At 48.4% G+C, this 20516-nt stretch overlaps 1 protein-coding gene across 1 annotated transcript in view; it reads left to right on the top strand.

The window, feature by feature from the left end:
• LOC122387013 overlaps positions 1–19846 on the top strand; it is a 75037-nt gene extending 55191 nt beyond the window's left edge. Inside the window, exons 6-11 of the mRNA XM_043376807.1 lie at positions 14281–15416; positions 15697–15805; positions 16164–16973; positions 17494–17661; positions 18204–18330; positions 19176–19846. Of these exons, the coding sequence (XP_043232742.1) occupies positions 14281–15416; positions 15697–15805; positions 16164–16973; positions 17494–17661; positions 18204–18301 (2321 nt within the window). The 3' untranslated portion in view covers positions 18302–18330; positions 19176–19846. The remainder of the gene's footprint in view (positions 1–14280; positions 15417–15696; positions 15806–16163; positions 16974–17493; positions 17662–18203; positions 18331–19175) is intronic.
• The last annotated feature ends 670 nt before the right edge of the window (positions 19847–20516 follow it).

Genomic DNA, 20516 nt, shown 5'->3' with positions numbered 1-20516 from the left:
CAATTTCATTGACCTCGGGGTCACCGATGACGTCACAGGTCAGGTCAAAGATAAAATGTTTCACGTACGTTAAAAATAGGGCGTACGTTGCCTAGTATATATGTTGCTATTAGAGGTCACTGATAATACCATGTCAGGTCACAGGTCAGGTCACCAAGGGTCAGCACATGAACCAACTTTACTATTTACTAGGGTTGTGCGATGCATGTTTTATGGCCCCCCTGACATGGTCCCCCAAAAAAGGTTACAGGTCTAAGGTCATTTGGGTCAGGTTCATGGAATTTTCAGGGTAGGTTCCTTGAGAATTGGTCAAGTTTGGCGCTTTCGGTCAACCGTCGTGAAAACGGCTGTTCTGAACCTTGCTGAGCACGGTGCAAGCTCAAATATACATATGTTGCATGTTCCCATTCAATGATACATTAACCCTCGCCGGACCTATTGGTTTTCTACATACGCGCCGGCCGGGGGGGGGGGGGTACGATTTCCCTCGCCGTTTCGCCCCTGATGAAGCTAGAGCGTCGCGGAAAAACAAGCGTGTGCGCCGTTACAAGACGCAGGGACTGGTACCCGATTTTAAGGTCTCATGAGGTCAGGTCAAGTGACCAAGGGCCAGGGTTAATTTTCATAGCTTCGCAAAAAAACGGTCGGAGAGCCGCGATTTTGGCATCATCGTGTTCGCCTCGCTCAGGCGCGTCGAATGGATACTTTTTGTTCGGGTGAGGTCAACTTGAGGTGTTGACCTCGGGTCAAGGGCAGGTCAGCTCCCCCAGATCACGAAGCTGGTTGAAAGAGGTCATGTTACATATTACTCGAATCGGCAGGTCTTCCTGAGTTTATTGGTGGCTTTTCCCGACTCGCTAACTCAATTTGATGGGGAGTTATTGATGAAAAACTAATGACCCAAGTATATAACTGCAATGAAAACCGTAAGCCTCATGCTAATAATTATATTTAAAATAGGGCCAAGAAAATAAGACATGTTGGCCAAACTGACAAACTGGCTTTTGTCAAACCGTCTTACGGTTTTCATTGCAGTTATATATATGTAATCATGAGCCTCAAAACCGCGCTTTCTTTAATCAATGACCCAAGTGACCATAAATGACGCCACGCAAGGTCAACAATGCAAAAGCGAAGCATCGGACCTTGCAAGGCGTGCAAGAAATCACGATTCCATGTGCTGGAGACAGTTTGAGATAGTTCTCGGCGCTAACATAGCAGTTTTCATTTTTCCCCATTGACTTATACCTAATGGCGAGGTCACGTGGCCGACCTGACCTCATGTGATTTTTAGGGAAAATCCGAGATATATGTACAAGTTGTGAGACCTCTGGATGATACTACATCCCGTAATTTTCATCTCCCTGTGAAAGTTCCTCTGGCACTGACAGCGTTGCGAAGTTGCGACATCTGAGGACTGTGCAGAGCTGTTCACTTATGACGTCACAGGTCAGTGACCTGACCTGACCTGAAAATGCGGTTGGTGTCACAAGATGCGGCTTGAATCAAAGGTCAGGTATGCCAAGTTTTAGCCCTCTATCGCCTGTGTGTTCGGAGCTATCGTGAAAAACCCTATAGGGAGGCGGCACCCGCCCCCCCCCCCCCGTCGGACGGCGAGGGTTAATGATACATGCAGTACCTGATACGAGCATAAGGAACATGCCTAATTTCATTTCAATAATAATGCTCGAAAGCGTCACAGCTAGACAAAAAAGAAAAACTGTACTTAGAAATAAGCGGATGTGAACACAATCTCCTTGACCGAATCCTTACAAAATGCAAGTCACGGGCCATGGCACCCCAGAAAACCTTGCTTAAAAAGACCCACTGAATCGCCACGAAATCAAGTGCTTTAACATAGGCGTGTCATCTCTATGTATATAAGATCTCTATGGTTTTTGTCATGAAATTTCAAAATTTCGAATTTTTCTGTAGAAAAATTACATGTCATAGCTAGAAGGACACCTTTGCCACCATCGGATTCCTCGCACCATTGCGCGTCAAATGATATGTAAAACGAGTGAGTAAAGACTGGGGAAAGGCAAGTTTTAACACAAAAGTTGATTTTGCCCCCCCCCCAACCGAGAATCTCTGGCGACGCCTATGCTGACAGTGCACAGTGGGGTTCATAGGAGAGTGATGTGGTCAGAATTAAATGGATGATACTATTGATACGGGATTGCCTGACTGTCGCCTGACATAAACTCATCCCCAATACACCTCTAGCCAAAGGGGTTTTATGATTGAATGTGCCTTTTAAAATATCTTCAGAAACGGTAAAAAATATTGCCTACATGAGCTCTACATGAGCTGACAAATCTGCAGTATGTAGGTATCGTCGATAAGCTTACCCATAAAACCTATAAATTGTGGCGGAAACCCTCGAGTCACGTCCGAAAAAAAGAAACATTTTAAAATTTGGCTTAACTTAGGAAGGTCGCCGACGCCAGGGACAGGGACTTGTCTAAGGAGCTTTCACTGGACTAGGGAAGAGGGCGAACTGTCTTCCGCTAAGCTTATACAATATATGTATTTTTGTCGCATTTTGGGTCATTGGTGATATTCAGCAGGCTTAGGTAGATGCGGTACAAGTTTACTTAGATGCGTTCAATATTTTCATGTCAGACATCCTGAGCCTGTTAAGCCCCTGAGGCTGTCCCCGTTGACCTGAGGTCAAATTTGTCTGTCCCTTGCGATAGGGCTATAATGGGGTCCTCACTTGTTTCTAGGCACTTTTTAAACTCCCTGTGTTTGGAAGTGATGTTATGGCGTCTTTTGTTGCATATTTTATGGCTCTGGGAATAATTGGGCATAGTATAAGACAATTGGAGACCTCTAGTGACCTGACCTGACCATCGACATTAGTTAAGCAATTACATATTTGATAACTTTTATTACGAGCGAGCTTCAGGTACTAAACGAACCGTTTTTTTTTTTTTCTGTGCAAATAAACGTCCTTTTGCCGAAAGTCTAGTAAGTGTAAAAACGGGCCCTGGAAGCGGAGCGTGTGATGTCTGTGTCGCGTACCCCATATGCTTGCGTACTAAGCGAGACCTTGGTTGACTTGTGCGTATCACTTGTGCGGATCCCCCATCTTGGACTAAGTGCTCCGTGTCGGGTTCGTGCGCCGATTTCCGACAACCCTAAGCGAGCTTTTGAGTCGTCCACGCTGATCTCTGTTGGTAATTGACATAGCATAAGCATCGTTGACCTCACAGTTTACACCAACCGCTGAGAGTTCATTCTCACCTCTGAGATTCCAGAGCCACTCCGGCCTCTAGGCACCGCGCTGACCTCTGAGCGTAGGCCTCATACCGATGGCTTTTAACCCGGTAGGCGGTGGGCCTACCAGCCACCTTCCGCGCGGGGGGGGGGGCATTTTTTGCTCCCCCCCGTACCTCCGAAACTACTGGACGGATCCGGAAAATTCAAACGGTGTTCGATAGCCCTGTCAAATTTGTCGAAAGGAAACCAAATTTCATTGACCTCGGGGTCACTGATGACGTCACAGGTCACGTCAAAAATAAAATGTTTCACCGTTCACGGGGCTTCTAGGGAAAGCGCTATAACACCGAGTAAAACGCATTTTGTCGAAAATCAGCGATGAGGCGTCAGTTGTCTAGTACATATGTTGCTATTAGAGGTCACCGGTCATACCAGGTCAGGTCACAGGTCAGGTCACCAAAGGTCACCAAGGGTCACCACATGAGCCCAACTTTACTAAGGTTATGCGATGCATGTTTTATGGCCAGTTTTTCATCTCCAACTCAATGGTGTTGGTTATAAGACCATCAGGTACGGTTTAGGTCACTTTTTAGTGGAGGTCAGGTCAAGGTCAGGTTAAAAAAGGTCAAATTTCAAAGTTGATATTTTTGCATAAAATGGGTATTGATTCGATGCAACTCGTCACGGGGAGTCTAATGGTGGTCTTTGTTTTGCGCTACGAGGTCTAGAATTGCTAAAAATTGAGTTTGAAAATTTGACGTCATAAATTTTGAACAGTTTTTTCGCTATAACTTGGCCAAAAAAAGAGGTATCGATCTCAAATTTGGTATGTAGATAGAAGGCGGTAGGGACTATCACATATATTCCGTTTTTTCGAAATTCAAAAAAACTTTTTGGATTTTTTGGCTATTATATTCAAAAAATTTATTTTTTGATTTTTGGGGTCAAAATCTAAAAAAAAATCGAAAAACCGAAATAGCAATTTTGTAGCCCTTTTGATTCCACACCTTTTATGTATGAAACATTTTTCTGTATCTCTAAAGCTGTAGGCCTGACAGCTATTCCCGCGAAACCTTTTTTTGGGTCGAAAATGGCAAAATTGACGTTTCTGACGTCATTAGCGGCCAACCTATACTAGCCTTTGGAAAAATGTTTGGTCACCATGTGCGCTAGCTGCTCCCGGGAGGGTACTGAAAGTTTGGTGACGATCCGCGCAGCGGTTCTCGAGATATATTGAAAAAGCTAAAGGGGGGGGGCAAAAAATGCCCCCCCCCCACCGCCTGGAAGGTTAACTCACGTCACACTCCCCTTCCTCCCCCCCCCCCAGCTCACCGATCAGCCAGGATCCCCGGAGACAGGTGTGGGGCCCTCAGAGGTTCGCAAAAGCCCCAATGATGCCGGTTTTGCTTGCCAGAGACATATACTCGTAAGGGCCCTCAGTATGGGGGCCCACAGGAGCGGAGCCTGCGTGGGCTAAAAAGACGGTAAGGGACCCCAGAAGCCAGAAGTCAGCGTTGACCCACATGAGGCCGAAATGGGCACTCAGGCTTAGGTGCCCGTGTGGGACCGTCAAAGAATTATGTGGGATATAGGATATAGCCGGCATCTACAGAGCCAGCATTGACCCTAAGAAATTGGCGTATTGCTCTTAACCCGCGCCCTGGTGGGGTCTGTTTATAACGCGACGTGGTGGGGGTTATTTTTTGCCCCCCCCCCCTCGTATCTCCGAAACTACTGGACGGATCCGCAAAATTTAAACGGTGTTCGAAAGGCCTGTCAAATTTGTCGAGGAAAACCAAATTTCATTGACCTCGGGGTCACCGATGACGTCACAGATAAGGCAATGATGAAATGTTTCACCGTTCACGGGTCTTCTAGGGAATGCACTATAACACCGAGGAAAACGCATTTTGTCGAGAATCAGCGAAAGGGCGTCAGTTGCCTAGTAGATATGTTGCTATTAGAGGTCACTGACAATACCAGGTCAGGTCACAGGTCAGGTCACCAAGGGTCACAGGTCAGGTCACATGAACCCAACTTTACTAAGGCTGTGTGATGCATGTTTTATGGCCAATTTTTCATTTCCAACTCAATGGTGTTGGTTATAAGACCATCAGGTACGGCTTATGTCACTTTCTGGTGAAGGTCAGGTCAAGGTCAGGTCAAGGTCAGGCCAAAAAAGGTCAAATTTTAACGTTGATAGTTTTGCACAAAATGGGTATTGATTCGATGCAGCTCGTCACGGGGAGTCTATTGGTGGTCTTTGTTTTGCGCTACGGGGTCTAGAATTGCTAAAAATTGAGTTTGAAAATTTGACGTCATCAATTTTGAACAGTTTTTTTTCGCTATAACTTCGCCAAAAAAGAGGTATCAATCTCAAATTTGGTATGTGGATGGAAGGCGGTAAGGACTATCACAAATATTCCGGTTTTTGCGAAATTCAAAAAAACTTTTTGGATTTTTTGACTGTTACCTATATCCAAAAAATCTATTTTTTTGTTTTTTTGGGGTCAAAATAAAATAAATTCAAAAATTTGAGACAGCAGTTATGTAGCCCTGCCAATTCTACAGCCTTTATGTCTTTATCATTTTTCTGTTTTTGCAAAGCTATAGGCCTGACAGCTCTTCCCGCGAAACCCTTTTTTGGGTCGAAAACGACAGAACATGACGTCACTCTGACGTCATTTCCGGCCAACCTATCATAGCCTTTGGAAACATGTTTGTTTTCAATGTGTAAAATTGATGTCCGGGAGGGTACTGAAAGTTTGGTGACGATCGGCGCGGCGGTTCTGGATATATATCGAAAAGTCTGGAGGGGGGGGGGCAAAAAATAGCCCCCCCCCTCCCCACCAGGTCGCGTGTTAATTGAGTTGTTCGTGAGCGTGCTGTGACTTTGATGTGCTGTTGGCAAGTGTGCCGTGACTTCACTGAGCTGGCTTGAGCTGGTCTGTTAGAGCTCCAGATACGGAGGTCGACGAACGGCGAGCTATGGAACAATGGAAAACAGGTAGAAGGTAGAAGGTAAATGCTCGTCTCACGGCTGGAATGTGGGGATCGTTCATGCGTTAGGTATAATTGGCAGGCTATCACCGAGAATACAAAACGGCACCGAGATGACGTGGCGGCAATATACCGAAACAGCTGTCCGACGCCAAACAGTTTGATTTAACCCTCGCACTTGTGGGAGGCTCAGTTTTTCGCAAATAACTCGCGCAAAAGCAGCCGATCGTGATGGAACTTTTAGTACGTTTCGGCGTATGTCAGCGCACAATATCCGTGCGTTTCCAAACTTTTTGTTGTTGGAAACGTTCCAACATGTGAAATGACGTTTGCTTCATGCGTTATGGTGAGTTTCAAGGTCACCTGAAGGCTAGCTCAAGGTCATTGACGACTTTAGATGACCTCGGCTCTTTTTTAGTTTTACATGTTTCTAGTTAGCGTAGTTTCTGGAGCTAATTTCGAATCTACCACCCATTTGAACATTTGAGAACTAGTTCCGATACTACCACACTTGCATGAATTCATCATCTTTGATAAAAAGTAATTCGTGATTACTACCCCGAAAAACTGTTACAGTCTCTCTATGCCAGGTTCGAGTAGGTTCCAATTTTCCCGACCCTTGGGTCATTGTCCTGATATGAGAGGTGAACTTGAACCAATGACCTGTCCTAGGACATTCAAATCGGGTATCGGCGGCTTCCTCTCATCACGGCAACACTTTCGTTTTTTCACAAAGCTCTAGCTTGATCAGGGGTCAAACGACTGTGTTAGGGGTCCTACGGAAGGCCTATGTTAGATGCCATGTAAAAAGGCCAATAAGAGCAAGGGGCTATGGGCAAAATAGTTGCCACGTTCTATGAAGGTAGATCAGCGCCAAAGAATGCATTACATACATACGTCAAGGTCGTCCAAGGCCCACATGAGTCATGAGTAAGCCCTTGACATTGACCTAGCAACAAGAAATGACGTAGTTGGACGCAAAATAGGCATGCGTGCGTGTTCCGTCAATATTTTTACTCTCTGATCGTTTCTTATCTGCATTTGTTGCCGAAAATCGAGATCCAATACTTCCATCAATTACGTAACCTTTTAGGTAACCAGTTGACATAAAACCTTAAAGTTTGGAACCATTTGTGAAGGTCATTTTTTTGCGGAGTTGTAGTTCAATGAGGGACAACACAACACACATAGGAAGGTCACTCCCTTCCCCATGTGTCTCCGCCGGAAGCAGAATGCAGAATGGCCGGTGCCGGCAAGGGATAAGCCGATTGACGAAAACGGTTTACCATTCGACCGTATAAGACGCAGAAAATCCATTCCACTCGTGGAGGATTAGATGAAAGTCAAGACAAACAATTACGGCGTTGACCTGAGAGTCGTCAATGACATTTATGCGATGCATTGATTGTGAAAAAAATGAATGTTGTGATTTATCGGCTTATACCTACTTACGCCTTAATTTATTACCGATGACGTATATTGTCATTGTAAATTATTACAATATCGTATTTCATGAGTGTTTTGTTGCTTAGGCTTTATGTACTGTGCTTATAAGACTGATTTCTTAGGTACTATTCTAAGCTTTGTACAGTCAAACAATGTTTTAGCTTCCCAAGGTAGCCATCCCCATCACCAATGGAATAATGGCAAATAGGTAGCATAAATGCATATTTCCTTCAACTGGCTGTGGCTGCTCCCACGAATCACAAAACGTCTCCGAAGGTTTCAAAAAGTTGAGCGCCGTCGTGAATGAATCAGAGCTCTATCAGCGATGGTCCAATTTTCTACTGAGTTGCGGGATAAGCAAAAATAATAATGCTGATATTAATAGCCGCCTAGCTATCTACACGTAGCTCGCTTAGGTATAGCTGGGGCGTTCCACGACAAATCGACAAATAAAAAATTAACTTTGCACCCACATATTTTATTCTTCGTTGAAATCTGGTGTAAGGGGCTGTAATGGGCGGGGAAGCCAGCTGTGGCAAGGATTTTTTTCTTCGAACAACGGTTTCCGAGATATAGCCTCGGGCAGTTCCTGGAGGTCACGCTGCAACCCTATATTTGGCGGCTTATAACTCAGAAACTATTGGTTTTCTATGGCAGAACTTTATATGGTTCAACTCACAATCAACCAACAAACATTTTGGCTATCTCGGATTTTCAATTTTTGAAATCTTTGATCACGTGACCTTTTGACCTATTTTTCAAAGAGTGACCTTGATATTGTCCCAACTGAAAGTTAAAATTTTGTCTGATGAAGATTAAAGCCTTATCAATTGTCATTCATATGCGATAATAAAAAAGTGGTTATCGCCCTGCGTTGACCTCAGGTTAGGTCATTTTTATGACCTGTCCATTATTACGAGCGGGAGCGACAGCGAGATCTGGAGAACAAAGCAAGATAGCAACAAGCGGTAAACGGTACAGGGTACATACGGATAAGGTCTACAACTTTTATTGAGGTCATTTTCAGGTCAGGTCAAAGATGACGTCACAGGGGCAAAGTCAAAATAGCGGCACTACATATATGTGAAGTTTTTATCGAATAACTTTCAAGGCATCCCAGCTAGGAACAAACTAATAGCACCATCGTGATCCTCTCGTCGATCCGCATCGAAACATATGTATGTTGACCTCGAAAGGTCAAGGTCAAAAGTTGACCTTAGGTCATCATATATATCATTCGATGCGCCTTGACGAGCTGAGCACAATGAGTCCATCCGCACATCTGTATCTCAAACCTGTAAGGAGTTATTAGCAAAAAACCTTTGGTGACTTTAATGACGTCACATGACCTTACAGTTGCCCAAGAGCAAGAAAGGGTCTCAAGGTAGGCAAAGTTGATCCTATATGAAGTCACTCATGATATATTAGGCGATTCCGACGTGTTTTAGTTTAAAAGTAAGCGAGCCGATTTTCCCCAATTAACTTTTAATGGGATGGTCAAGAAATTGACCTGACCTTAGGTCATCGATATCGAAATTCAAAGCGAACTGGCGCTAGGCCATAGCAAACACAATGGTGCCTGTTCCACTTCTCTTTCTTTTTTAGATCAAAAGGTACAGCCAAAACTATTTTGACTTCTTTTTTACCACTGTGACGTCATCTTTGACCTGACCTGAAAATGGCCTCAGTAAAAATTGCAGACCTTATCCGTGTGTACCCTGTACCGCTTACCGCTTGTCGCTATCTTGCTTTGTTCTCCAGATCTCGCTGTCGCTCCCGCCCGTAATAATGGACAGTTCATAAAAATGACCTGGCCTGAGGTCAACGCAGGGCGATAGCCACTTTTTTATTATTGCATATGAATGACAATTGATAAGGCTTGAATCGTCATCATACAAAATTTTAACTTTCAGTGGGGAAAATATCAAGGTAACTCTTTGAAAAAAGGTAAAAAGGTCACGTGATCAAAAATTTTCAAATATTGAAAATCCGAGATTGCCAAAATGTTTGTTGGTTGATTGTAAGTTAAACCACAAAAAGTTTTTATCGTATAAAACCAATAGTTTCTGAGTTATAGGCCGCCAAACATAGGGCTGCGGCGCGACCTCCAGGAATTGCCCGAGGCTATATCTCGGAAACCGTTGTTCGAAGAAAAAATCCTTGCCACAGCTGGCTTCCCCGCCCATCACAACCCAATAGACCAATTCTAAGCAAAAAATAAAATATGAGGGTGCAGGGCACTTGTCGATTTGTCGTGGAACGCCCCAGCTACAGCTTGATATAACTTGAGATTGTTTGAAACAGGCGCAACTGATTTTGCCGACTGATACCCACTGGTTATTATCGCTTGCCAAGTGTCAGCGTGGTTCACACTTACCGGCGTTGTGTCCTGCGTAGAAGCCACAGACCACGAGCGAGCGTCCGGGAGCAATGCTCAGCTGCAGGTGGCAGCTCAGCCGAGGCGGCTTTGTTACGCAACTCTGTTTTTATGACGTCCATCCGCTGTCGACACTAGACAGCACGGTGTTTACCGCCTACCATCCTGCAGTCTGAACTGGTAACCAGGAAAGGGGTAATAGTTTAGAGCTAGTTTTGTTTGTAAGCTTAGTACATTTAACCCATTTACGCCCTTCGTTGCGTTTTCGCAACGCAAGTAAGCATCGACGTGATCGAAGCTTGAGAAGTGTGTAATGTAGGCTAACCGATGAGACAGGTTTCAGTGTGTGTAGCATGGTTGTGCGCATGATGCTACGCAGTTACAAGTCTGTGCGGTCGGTAAGTTACTGCCTAGAGCTCCCTGAGGGAAGTCGAAGGTCTTGTGAGTGATGACGTCACGAAAAACAACATAAATAGGCCAAGTGCTCAATGATATCGTAATGAAGATTGTGTAAACATATTCTGCAGAGTCCCTACAATAGCTTAGATATGCATGTTGTTAAGAAATTATGCTGCAAAAAGGGTTTGTGACTATTTTCAAATATGACTACGGTGGCGTTGCGGAAACGCAACGAAGGGCACATCGGAAAGACAGCGATGTCGCGAAAACGCAACGAGGGGCACATTGGTAGGGTAGCGGAAGTATGAATATCAACAATAGACTTCACTCGTGATACGCTGTGGGTTCTTTCTTTCTCTCCCCCATCTTCCTCCCTCTCTTCCTCGTTCCCCCAACTCTCTTCCTCCCTCCCCCTCTCTCTCTCTCTCTCTCTCTCTCTCTCTCTCTCTCTCTCTCTCTCTCTCTCTCTCTCTCTATTTCTCTCTCTCTCTCGTTTTGCAGTCATGAGGGACGTGTGTTAAGTGCAATGTGCGTTTGCACTTAAAATGTTGTGACATATTTCACATTTATACTGCCTCAAACAGCTACAAACACTCCTTTCTTTTTCTCTCACAGATTATCGGGATGTTCGTTCACTAAACAATGTGTTCCCATGCATCTGAAAATCGCATGGTAGGAAGAGGACCTGTATCAAACGGTCGGCGATGCTGACGGACCTGAGAGATAATTAGGTCCTTTGGAAATTGGATCGACTATGTACATACATTGTGCATATATAATGAATAACGGGGATGTAGTCTGGTATCAGACGACAGATAGACATTGCCATTCTCTTGATACAATCTGCTGACTACCAACCTTTACGTTAGAAAAGATAACTCAGGGTCGGCAAATAGTGGGATAGGCCCCCTCTGTGGGTAGCAGAGAGAGCCCTTCGGCAGGGGTAATGAGGGCATCTGGGAAAATAGTCATTTTTAGGATTCATAACTTGCATAGGTTAATAAGCTGCTTGATGTGGAGTATACGCTTGTTTTCTTTCTTGGGATAGGCCTTTTATCGAATCAGACCATTTTAGAGCTAGCATTATTATTGGAATTAGGGGAGACATTTGTCTGAGCGGGCACAGTTAATCGTCAAGACTGAGCCCAGCCAGTGGGCAGGCCACCCATGACCCAGCCCCCTCCCCCTCCCAAGCACTCACTGCACCCGGCTACAGGCGTGCTCCTTTGTGAGCTGCCCGAATGCGATACACATATAGTTGCCCGTCTAGCCCGGAAAAGTGGGTTGAGGCGTGGAGATGAAGGATTCAACTATCCTGAAGATGGAAAGGACGTATTCAGGGAACAGTTGGAAAGTGTGCGACTGCGTCGAATCACCATTCTGCCCTGGCATTGCCTCGAGAAAGAGGTTACACGTGAAGGTCGCTGAGAGTGGGACCATGACAATTTTGGATCAGATGTAAACATGATAAAGTGGGAGGTGATTTGTTATGATGCGCTACGCCTTGCGCAGGTAATTTGTGAAAGCCCGATCGGTTCATTTTTTTCTCTCTTTTTTTTATTTTTTGCTGAGAGTGGGTACGACTAACCTACAATGGAATTTAATTTTACTCCTAGGAGGGTGGTTAACGATCATTGCGGATACGCGTATACGTGAGGCACTGGTTTACTCCCAACCTCCGTTCAATTGTTTTCAGTGTGGGGTCTGATAGGTGGGGATAACGGCTCTGTCTAGCATCCAAAAAGAAAGCGTCACCCTGGGTACGTGTCGACCACAACTTTAAATGGACAACTGTTGTTGAAAATGACCGTTTGTTGTCATCTCCCCGTTCGCGAATCCTGAAGTTATGCTCCCCCACTGAGGCTTTTAGGCGGGTTATAGAGCATGAGGGATGTGGGTTCCACATTTTCAAGCAATAGTTGTCAACAGTTGATTGATGTTTTGTCAAAACAAATTAGCATATACGGCAGTTTAGTGTACTTTATGGCCGCCTGATGTGCCCGTCGTTGCGTTTTCGCAACGCTGATGGCGCCCGGTGTGCCCTTCGTTGCGATTTCGCAACGCACGTTTTTTACGTTTTTCTCGAAAAACTTTTGCTGCAGGCAAAAATTATTTTCGGTTCCATGCAAGGCCCTGGTAGGAGCATAACATATTTTGATTTCATCGATTTTCATGATGGTCAATATTCCTGGGCATAAATGGGTTAATCTAAAATCTGCTCCATCCCGTAGATATGCTAGTAGATCATTCGGCTCCCGGTGGTGAGACTCCGGGTTTAAGTCGCTCCGGTGCTCGATATTTTCAACTCCTTGCGGGGACGGTCTGCGGTTGCAGTGGGAGCAGACGCAGCCAGTTGAAGTCGGTTCAGTGGGATCAACGTTTTCTGCAAAACGTTTTCCGCCAAAACGTCTAAGCTTGAGACTTTTTGCCCCCTCTGGAGGCGGGCGTTGACCCGAGGCCAAATATGAGAACATTATGCTTTGAAAGAGCTATCGAATGCGCTTTTCCGCGGTGCTTTATCTCGGCTTGTTCGGCCCGAGTAATACGCCGATTTAAAAATAAAGCTAAAACCGGGAGAATATTCGTGATAATCAACGAATAACTGTCATTCAGTTGACCCTAACTAATCCAATTTTCCCCTGACCTTGTACCGGTTTTTGTAACCTAGTGACCTGCCCTGAAAAGACTGGGGCTTGAAATTTTCAGGATAGGTGCGAACAGGTTGCCCCAGAGGCTCTGTCAAATTTGGCGGCGTACGTTATTTTTGAAAAACCTGAGGAGGGAGTTGCCCCTAGCCGGGCGAGGGTTAACATGTGGTTCAGGCCGAGAAAAGGTTGAGGCTAAGGCTGGGAAAATACAGCTGAATATACTGATGACTAACAGACCGGTAATGGTCATGGGCCCGCGTAAGGTCCCTCAAATGCCAAGTTGGAGTCCTCAGATACGGATGTGGCGCTCAGTTATCAGTAGTTGGTAACGGATACAGATACAGATGTTTGATGCAGATGTTTGATGCAGAGGTGGTGCTCAGTTACCCGTAGCCGTTGTGATGCCCTTAGCGACCATTTTGAGCCCTCGGAGGCGGCGTGGAGGGTAGGCCTAAAAGACCGATGTGTGCCCTTAGAAAACGATGACCCCAGGGCTCCACTTTGGACTTTCAGTGATTGGAGGCTCCTCACAGGTCGCATAGACCTTTAGGTACTTTTTTCATCCAACCAACTTCTCCTCCTCCAGACGCATAGGGACCTGTATGACGCCAACTTTCACGCTTACTTTTTGCATTCCTTCTCCCACTTGTTCACTCGATCGGCCGGTTCTGGGTATGCAAATTGCACACGACAGAGTTTAGAGACGAGCATCCTGAAGACAGTCCATCGAATTGGCTTATGAGTGCATACCGCTACTTCCGCCATTGATCGGGGATACCTGAACAAGTAGTTGCTTATTACGAGCGGATTTTCCCAAACGCTGAGCATGGTAGTCTAAGTGTATGATGTGTATTTACTCTGCTTATGTATTCCGGTCGTTGGCCGCAAACTATCGCTTTCGGAAGAAAAAGCATGCTCGAAAGTGTCAGTGGCCATAACCGGGTTCTATGTATCGGTTAGCTCAAGAAACGTGCACGCTCCGGTTGAGCGAGTAGCAGCGGGGCTGCTGCTCGCTCCATCACATCGGGCAAAAGTGGACTGCGTTGTAAAATGGCATAACTTCATAACTGATCTGGCTAGTGACTGAGCTTTCTCCCCTGAGTCCGCACCCTCCCCTCCCACTCACACCTACTCAGCCATGCAGTGACCGCAGCATCTGACGCTCTCTGTTCTCCTTTCCGCCAGCTGCGACACACCGGGAGGCGCCGGACGTCAGCGCCATCCTCAGTGAAGTGGCCGAGCTGCGACAGCGGGCCCGGCGCTCCCCGGACCCCGCCGAGCCGTCCCCCGCCGCCAGCTGGCGCCACCAGCGCAGTGTCTCACCTGGGTCGGAGGAGACCGCCCGGCAGGTGCCCAGGTGGCGCCACCAGCCCCGGGAGGCTCCTCCGACCGCTGAGGAGCCGCACCGACCAACCTCCGGCCACCAGAGGACCTCACCGCTCTCTAACGAAACCTCGCCGCCGTCCTCGACCTGGCTGAACGCGGGGAGAAGTTCGCCGATCTCAGAGGAGGTACGAAGGTCCCCGCAGAGTCACAGAGCAGAGAGGGAGGTCCCGGCAGCGGAGAGCGCCCGGCCACCCAGCTGGGCGACTTCTCATGACAGTCCGTCTGCGCAGGTCACCTCCACGCCTCTGTCAGACTCCAGGGATGATTCTGAGCATCCGAAGGCTTCCAGAAAGGTGCTGGTGTTGCAGGAAGAGATAGAGATCCACCCTCCTTCCCGATCGTCCGAGCCTCAGAGGCAGGATACGACCGAGGAGCCGCCTCCAATCCCTCCCCATGGAGACACTCACAGGCAGTCACCGAAGGTCCACGGGGACGAGCACAGCCAGCCGCCGCCGGTACCGCCTCACGCCACTCCTCTGGAGCCGCTGCGAACTAGTGATCTTCATTGGAGGACGAGACAGTCAACCGAAGCGCCGCGCCTCGTCAGTGACTCTCACCGTGCAGAGACGACACGTCACTCACCGGAAACGCAGCCGGCTGTGATGGAGATCCACGTCGAACGCGAGAAGCCCTCGCAGCACTCATCTGCTCCCGAGAGGGTGAGTCAACGAGAGATCCCGGTGCAGCATGAGAAATCCTCGCACCAGCCCCCCTTTCCTGAGAAGGCCACACATCGACAGATTCCGGTACACCAGGAGACGTCTGATCGTGTGGTCGTTCGAGAGGTGCCTGTGCATCATGAGAAGTCGCCGCGCCACTCGTCGGTCCCAGGACGGGCGCGCGTGGTGCGGGAAGAGCACACCTCGTGGCACAGAGCGCCGTCCCCGGAGGAGGGCACCGCCGCCCGCAGCGCCGCCCAGCGGGAGAAACAACAGGTCAGACATAGATGACGCCAGGCCGCAGAGAAAAACTAAACATACAAAGTGGAGTTTGCAATTGCTCGCTTATTTTTGCAATCTCATCCCGAAAAGTTATTTTATTTGCATGTTATTGCGTTTTGTCGCGAAATATTTCGAACTGGGCAGTAAAACAAATACATTTCTTAACTATTCATTATCCATTCAGGCATGTGAGATGCTAACCAAATAATCTTATTTCGGGATAACTGTCGGGATATTTCATCCGGCCAATCGATTTCGATTTGATCCGTTTCAGCTGCCGAACGGGCATGGGGAATCGTCTTCAGCGGGAACGTCTAGCGGCCTATCCGGCGGACAGAAGGCTCCGATCATCATCCGTCGGGTCAGCTACAGTCCTATTCCTGGTGAGTGACTCTCGACCCTCTCCTATCCAGACTCTCTCGAGTTGCCGCACTCAGAGTCAGCGTTGACCTGCGTTATTGATATTTTGCCGCTTGTGGATAGCGGTTGCTAAGCTTGGGCTTCGAAGAAGTTGCCGTGCTTTCAGGACGCATAGTTGCGCGCTGGTCACTACGATGGATTGGAATGGTTTACTACATCATGTGTGCGCATTGTGTGAGCGCTGCTTTTTGGTACCTAACGTCTGTGTGGTGTTGTATCCGGGCAGACTTTTGTCAAATACCTTTGCTGCTTATCTTGAACCCTCAGCAGTTAGCAGCACTGCTCACGGTCAGAGTCAGAGTGTCGCTCGCGTGTCCACAGATCAGCCCGCGTCGGGCGATGAGCAGGGTCGCTCTGGCAGCGCGGCGGTATCGCGGCGCCGCCCCACCTCTCCGTCTCCCGCGCGCCGGCCGGCTGCCGAGCGGACTGCCGAGCGGGCCGGACGGCGCGGCACGCCTCACGGCACTCCTGAGCTGGCGCGCCGCACTGAGGAGCGTCAGGAGCGGCAGAGTCGCCCGCGCCAGGAGCGGCGCGCGTTCCCGCCGCCGGGCACGTCCCTGACCTCGAGGCCCAGGTCGCTGGATCCGACCCGACTGCGGCAGGAGGGTCGTGCCGAGCCGGCGGGACCGACACACAGCCGCACCCGCACCCCGGACCCGCCGCGCAGCCGGCCCCCGGATCTGCCGCGCTCCCGGCCCGCCGAACAGCCGCGCTCGCTCGGCGAGTCGATCGGTTTGCGAGTGGAGTCGGCCCTGGAGCGTCTGCTGACCTCCGGCGGCGTGCCCGCCTCTCCCAAAGCCTCCCCGAGAGGGCAGCGGGCGGCGGCGCCCAACACGCGTCGTCCGGGAGCTCGTCCCACCGCAGTGACTGCCGCCAGTCCGAGCAGCTCGGAGGCTAAAAGGCAGCGGCGTCAGCCGGGTGAGGTAGCCCGCCCGTCTGGTCGACCCCGCGCGCCTTCCACCGGCACAGGCAGCGGCAGCAGCACTCCGACCCAGCAGCGGCGACCCGAGGTGCGCACCACGCGCACTACGGTGGTGCGTCAGAAGGCGAAGAGCCAACCTCTCTCGGTGCCGGCCGTGGTGACCAGGGCAGTCCTCATCAGTGGCGCCCCGTTGACCGACAAACGCAACGGTAAGCGCCGATCCGAACGGTAAGGTAACACGGTGAAGAGCAGTGCTCTCTTCGGTGGATATCCTTACGGCTGTTTTGCAACTATAGTCTAGATGCGTCTGACGCTATTAACATCGGGATGGGGCTGGGGAACTAGTCATACCTAGTTTCGTAGAGCCTAACTACTTTTTGATCTAGCGCTTAAAGACTCCGTTTCTTGTGGGTTCTAACTAAGCAATAGCTACTGAGCTTTTACCGCTATAAAATGTTATTTGCTTATTAGGGACGCTTTTGAATTGAGCGAATTAAACTTCGATAAATCAACGGCTCACCGCCGGCGTGACGTTTGACATTGATTGTGACAAATAATTTGTATGTCACTACTAAGGTGCTCAACGCTGTTTACCTTCCCTTCTTGTTTCTCTCGATGCAACACACCACCGTCTGAATCTCTTCCATTCACGCCAAATCCTATGACCGTGCGCGGGGCCAGGTCACACGATTGTCCGTTTTGACCGCCGGGCTGCCCTGTCGGCTGCAGGGGTGGCCGCTTCGGAGCTGGTGCGGCGTACACTGGCCTCGAGCGGCACTGCTGGCCAGCAGCGCACCAGTACCCACGTCACGACCAACGTCACGGAACGGGCCAGACGCGGCCGTGACGGCAAGGACGGCGTGAAGAGGATCGTCACGAAGACGGAGGTCATCACGGGTGAGCATGGTCGGGGCGAGAGCCGTGCAGCTGCGAGATGGGGAGAAACTGGGCAGGAAACACGTATCTCGAGAGCAATTATTTCTAGATTCGCTTGGAGAGGAGAGAACATCAAGCTGTTGTGAGCAGTGAGTATCCATAAGGATACGGTTCTCATTGCCTATTTTTAAGGACTTTAAAAATATCAGATTAATTTTGATTTGCGTGAGGAGCTGAACGACCTCGTTCAGCTGTCTGTGACGCTGACTGCTGAAGCCTGATCATCAATCGTTTATTGATACGATGATTAAAAGGCGCTCATTTTAGGTAGTAAAATGGTCATGAAAAATGCTATGACTGAAGGTCAAGTACAATCACTCAAGTATTTTACATTTAGCACTCTCGATTAAAGCAAATTATGCCAACTTGATAGCGTATATGAACTTCACGTTTCTCAAAGGCGCTGTTAACCAGATAACCAGCTCGTATCACTTTAACAGCCGGTTTTCCCCCTAGATCATTGTTTAACGATTACCAATATTTTGTGTCTGTCTGCTCTTCAGGGGCCGGACTTAAGCCAACGAAAGACAGACATTTTGTTCACGGCCAAAAGGTGCGGACCCACCGAGCTCAGCACGTGGAGAAGTCGGCTAAGGTGTAGGGACGCCACCAACGGCTCCTTTTTGTAAGGTGAGCAACTAAGTAGTTAATAAATATATTGTTCAAGGTGCATAGCGTCACAGACATCGATCTTTTGCTTTTATCCTGTCATAAGCGAACTGTTACCTCCTTATCGACCGCAATACGAGCATATCACGGCATATGTGTCCGCATGGGGATCCGTGAGCTAGGAGGCGGCGTAGTGTTAATTAATCCACCAGGCCAGGGACAGTCGCACTATAGGTTTAAAGCGATTTTATCGCCTTGTATAAAGCGATTTTATCGCCTTGCCTTTTAACTGTATTAGCGACAAACGTTAGAACCCATACGAGTCACGCACATGGAAACGCGAACTGTTTCAGCAATACACTTGCCCCGCCAGTGTGCTTCGTAACAGAAAGGTAATGTAGTTACAACTGATAACATTTGCATAGCACTACTTCCTTGTAGGTGTTTGCTTTACTTGCAGCTCAAGAGGCCGGTATACTGCCACCTAAATCAAGGCGTCAGGGTGTGACACTGGAAGTGGACACAGGTCCAGCCATAGTTATCCTGGTCCGTCGCAGTGTTCGAAAATGTGATTGCCCCGCGTATCAATTAGCATCCACCAGCATGGTCCAACAGCAGGCCCCATCGGGGACTCGGCGCAGCCACGGTCATCACTTTGGCCGACGTGCTATCGGTAGTAAGGAGCAATTAGTCCAAGTGCCGCTTCAAGCACAGGGTAACCATCCCTCTTCCCCTAGCTGTCCCCACCAGCCCTGCCAATGCCGCTCGTCCGTTCGTGTAAGTAGTGAGTGCTGTCGAATCACTCCAACCGATGTGTTCGAAGTGACGGTGCAAGGTCACCACTATTTACGGTATTTCATTTTCAGCGAAGGAGGGAGGACGCTGTGGCTGCACCGTCGTAGGCCGTTGCTGGAGACATGCGGAATCACTCGCTCTCCTGGCTTCTGGGAGCCGCTGACCTGCCGTTGATGGAGGAGATATCCGCCGAGGGCTGTATATGACCGCGGACTCGAACCCCGAGCCCCATCCCGGTCAGCAGAGTCCACAGCGCGGCCCAGCGGGGACCAACTAATAACTCGAGAGAGATAGGTGTGTCACGTGGGCACGTAATGGAACAGAGTTTGTCGATACTAACCGGTCAGGCGATTAACCAGCCGCCGCTCCGCCTGGTCCCGGACTGTGATATATGGAGAGCCTGTGAGATAGACACTGTGAGATGTTAGCTACTGTGCGATGTGAGAAAGCGACCCAGTGTGACCTGGTCTATGTGTGTGTGCGTATGTATATGGGATACGACGGCGCTTGCGAGGCCTGGCCTCACTAACTAACTGAACGGTGCCCAATTGTGCCGGAGCAGAGCTGCAATGTTCGCCAGCAGCTACAGCCGCTGACTGACAAAAGACAGACGGCACTCTCGGACCGAGCCAAACTGACGTCCCGTGACTAGTCACCGAGACGTGAACCCGAACTGGTGGGCGGCGAGCGCGGACGACAGTCGTCATTTCTTACGCTGAAACAATATAATTATTTCAATAAATGTGTACTTTGCTTGAGGGTGTGCGTTTTGTGCATTGTAGGGATACCTATTTTGCAACAGGTTGGCCTTACTGCCACTGAAGAAAAAGAGAGTTTCGTGGTATAGAATAAACTCTGCCTGACACATATCTGAAGAAAGGATGAAAATGGTAGCGGCGAGAATATTTATGCCTGGTGCCTAGCACCTGCAAGATCTACAAAGACGTAACACATACTAATTTTCATTAACAAACACTCGTAGATAACTGAACCGTGTATCTTACAAATACCTGAAAATGAATAATATAAACGTCGATAGTTTGTTGGCTGTATCACTCGTATTATACGGGCTTGCGCAACATATCTCCTTGAACAAAGACTGTTCATAAAGGTATCATTCACGTATGATCATATCCCTTGTTTAATTTGATTTCATTTTCCGATAGGTCACCTATCGTTGACTGGGTCTTGGTGGGCAAGTGCTCCCGCAGTGTCTAGGAACGTGATAACAAAAAATGTGATAGCAATATGCCAGTGTAGTTTAACCCTCGCACCTATAAGGGGGGGGCCGGGGTTGAATGGACCACCTCAGTTTTTTTTTTCGCGAGTTACTCTCGCAAAAAGTGGTCGATCACGACGAAGCTTTCCATACCCTCGAGTTAATTAATTTTACATATACCCTGAAAGTTTTA

The sequence above is a fragment of the Amphibalanus amphitrite genome, unplaced genomic scaffold, assembly GCF_019059575.1.
Source record: "Amphibalanus amphitrite isolate SeventyFive unplaced genomic scaffold, NRLGWU_Aamphi_draft 000270F_arrow, whole genome shotgun sequence".
Lineage (NCBI taxonomy): Eukaryota > Metazoa > Arthropoda > Thecostraca > Balanomorpha > Balanidae > Amphibalanus > Amphibalanus amphitrite.
The sequence above is the reverse complement of the archived record's forward strand: the minus strand, read 5'-3'. Positions and strand labels throughout refer to the sequence as shown.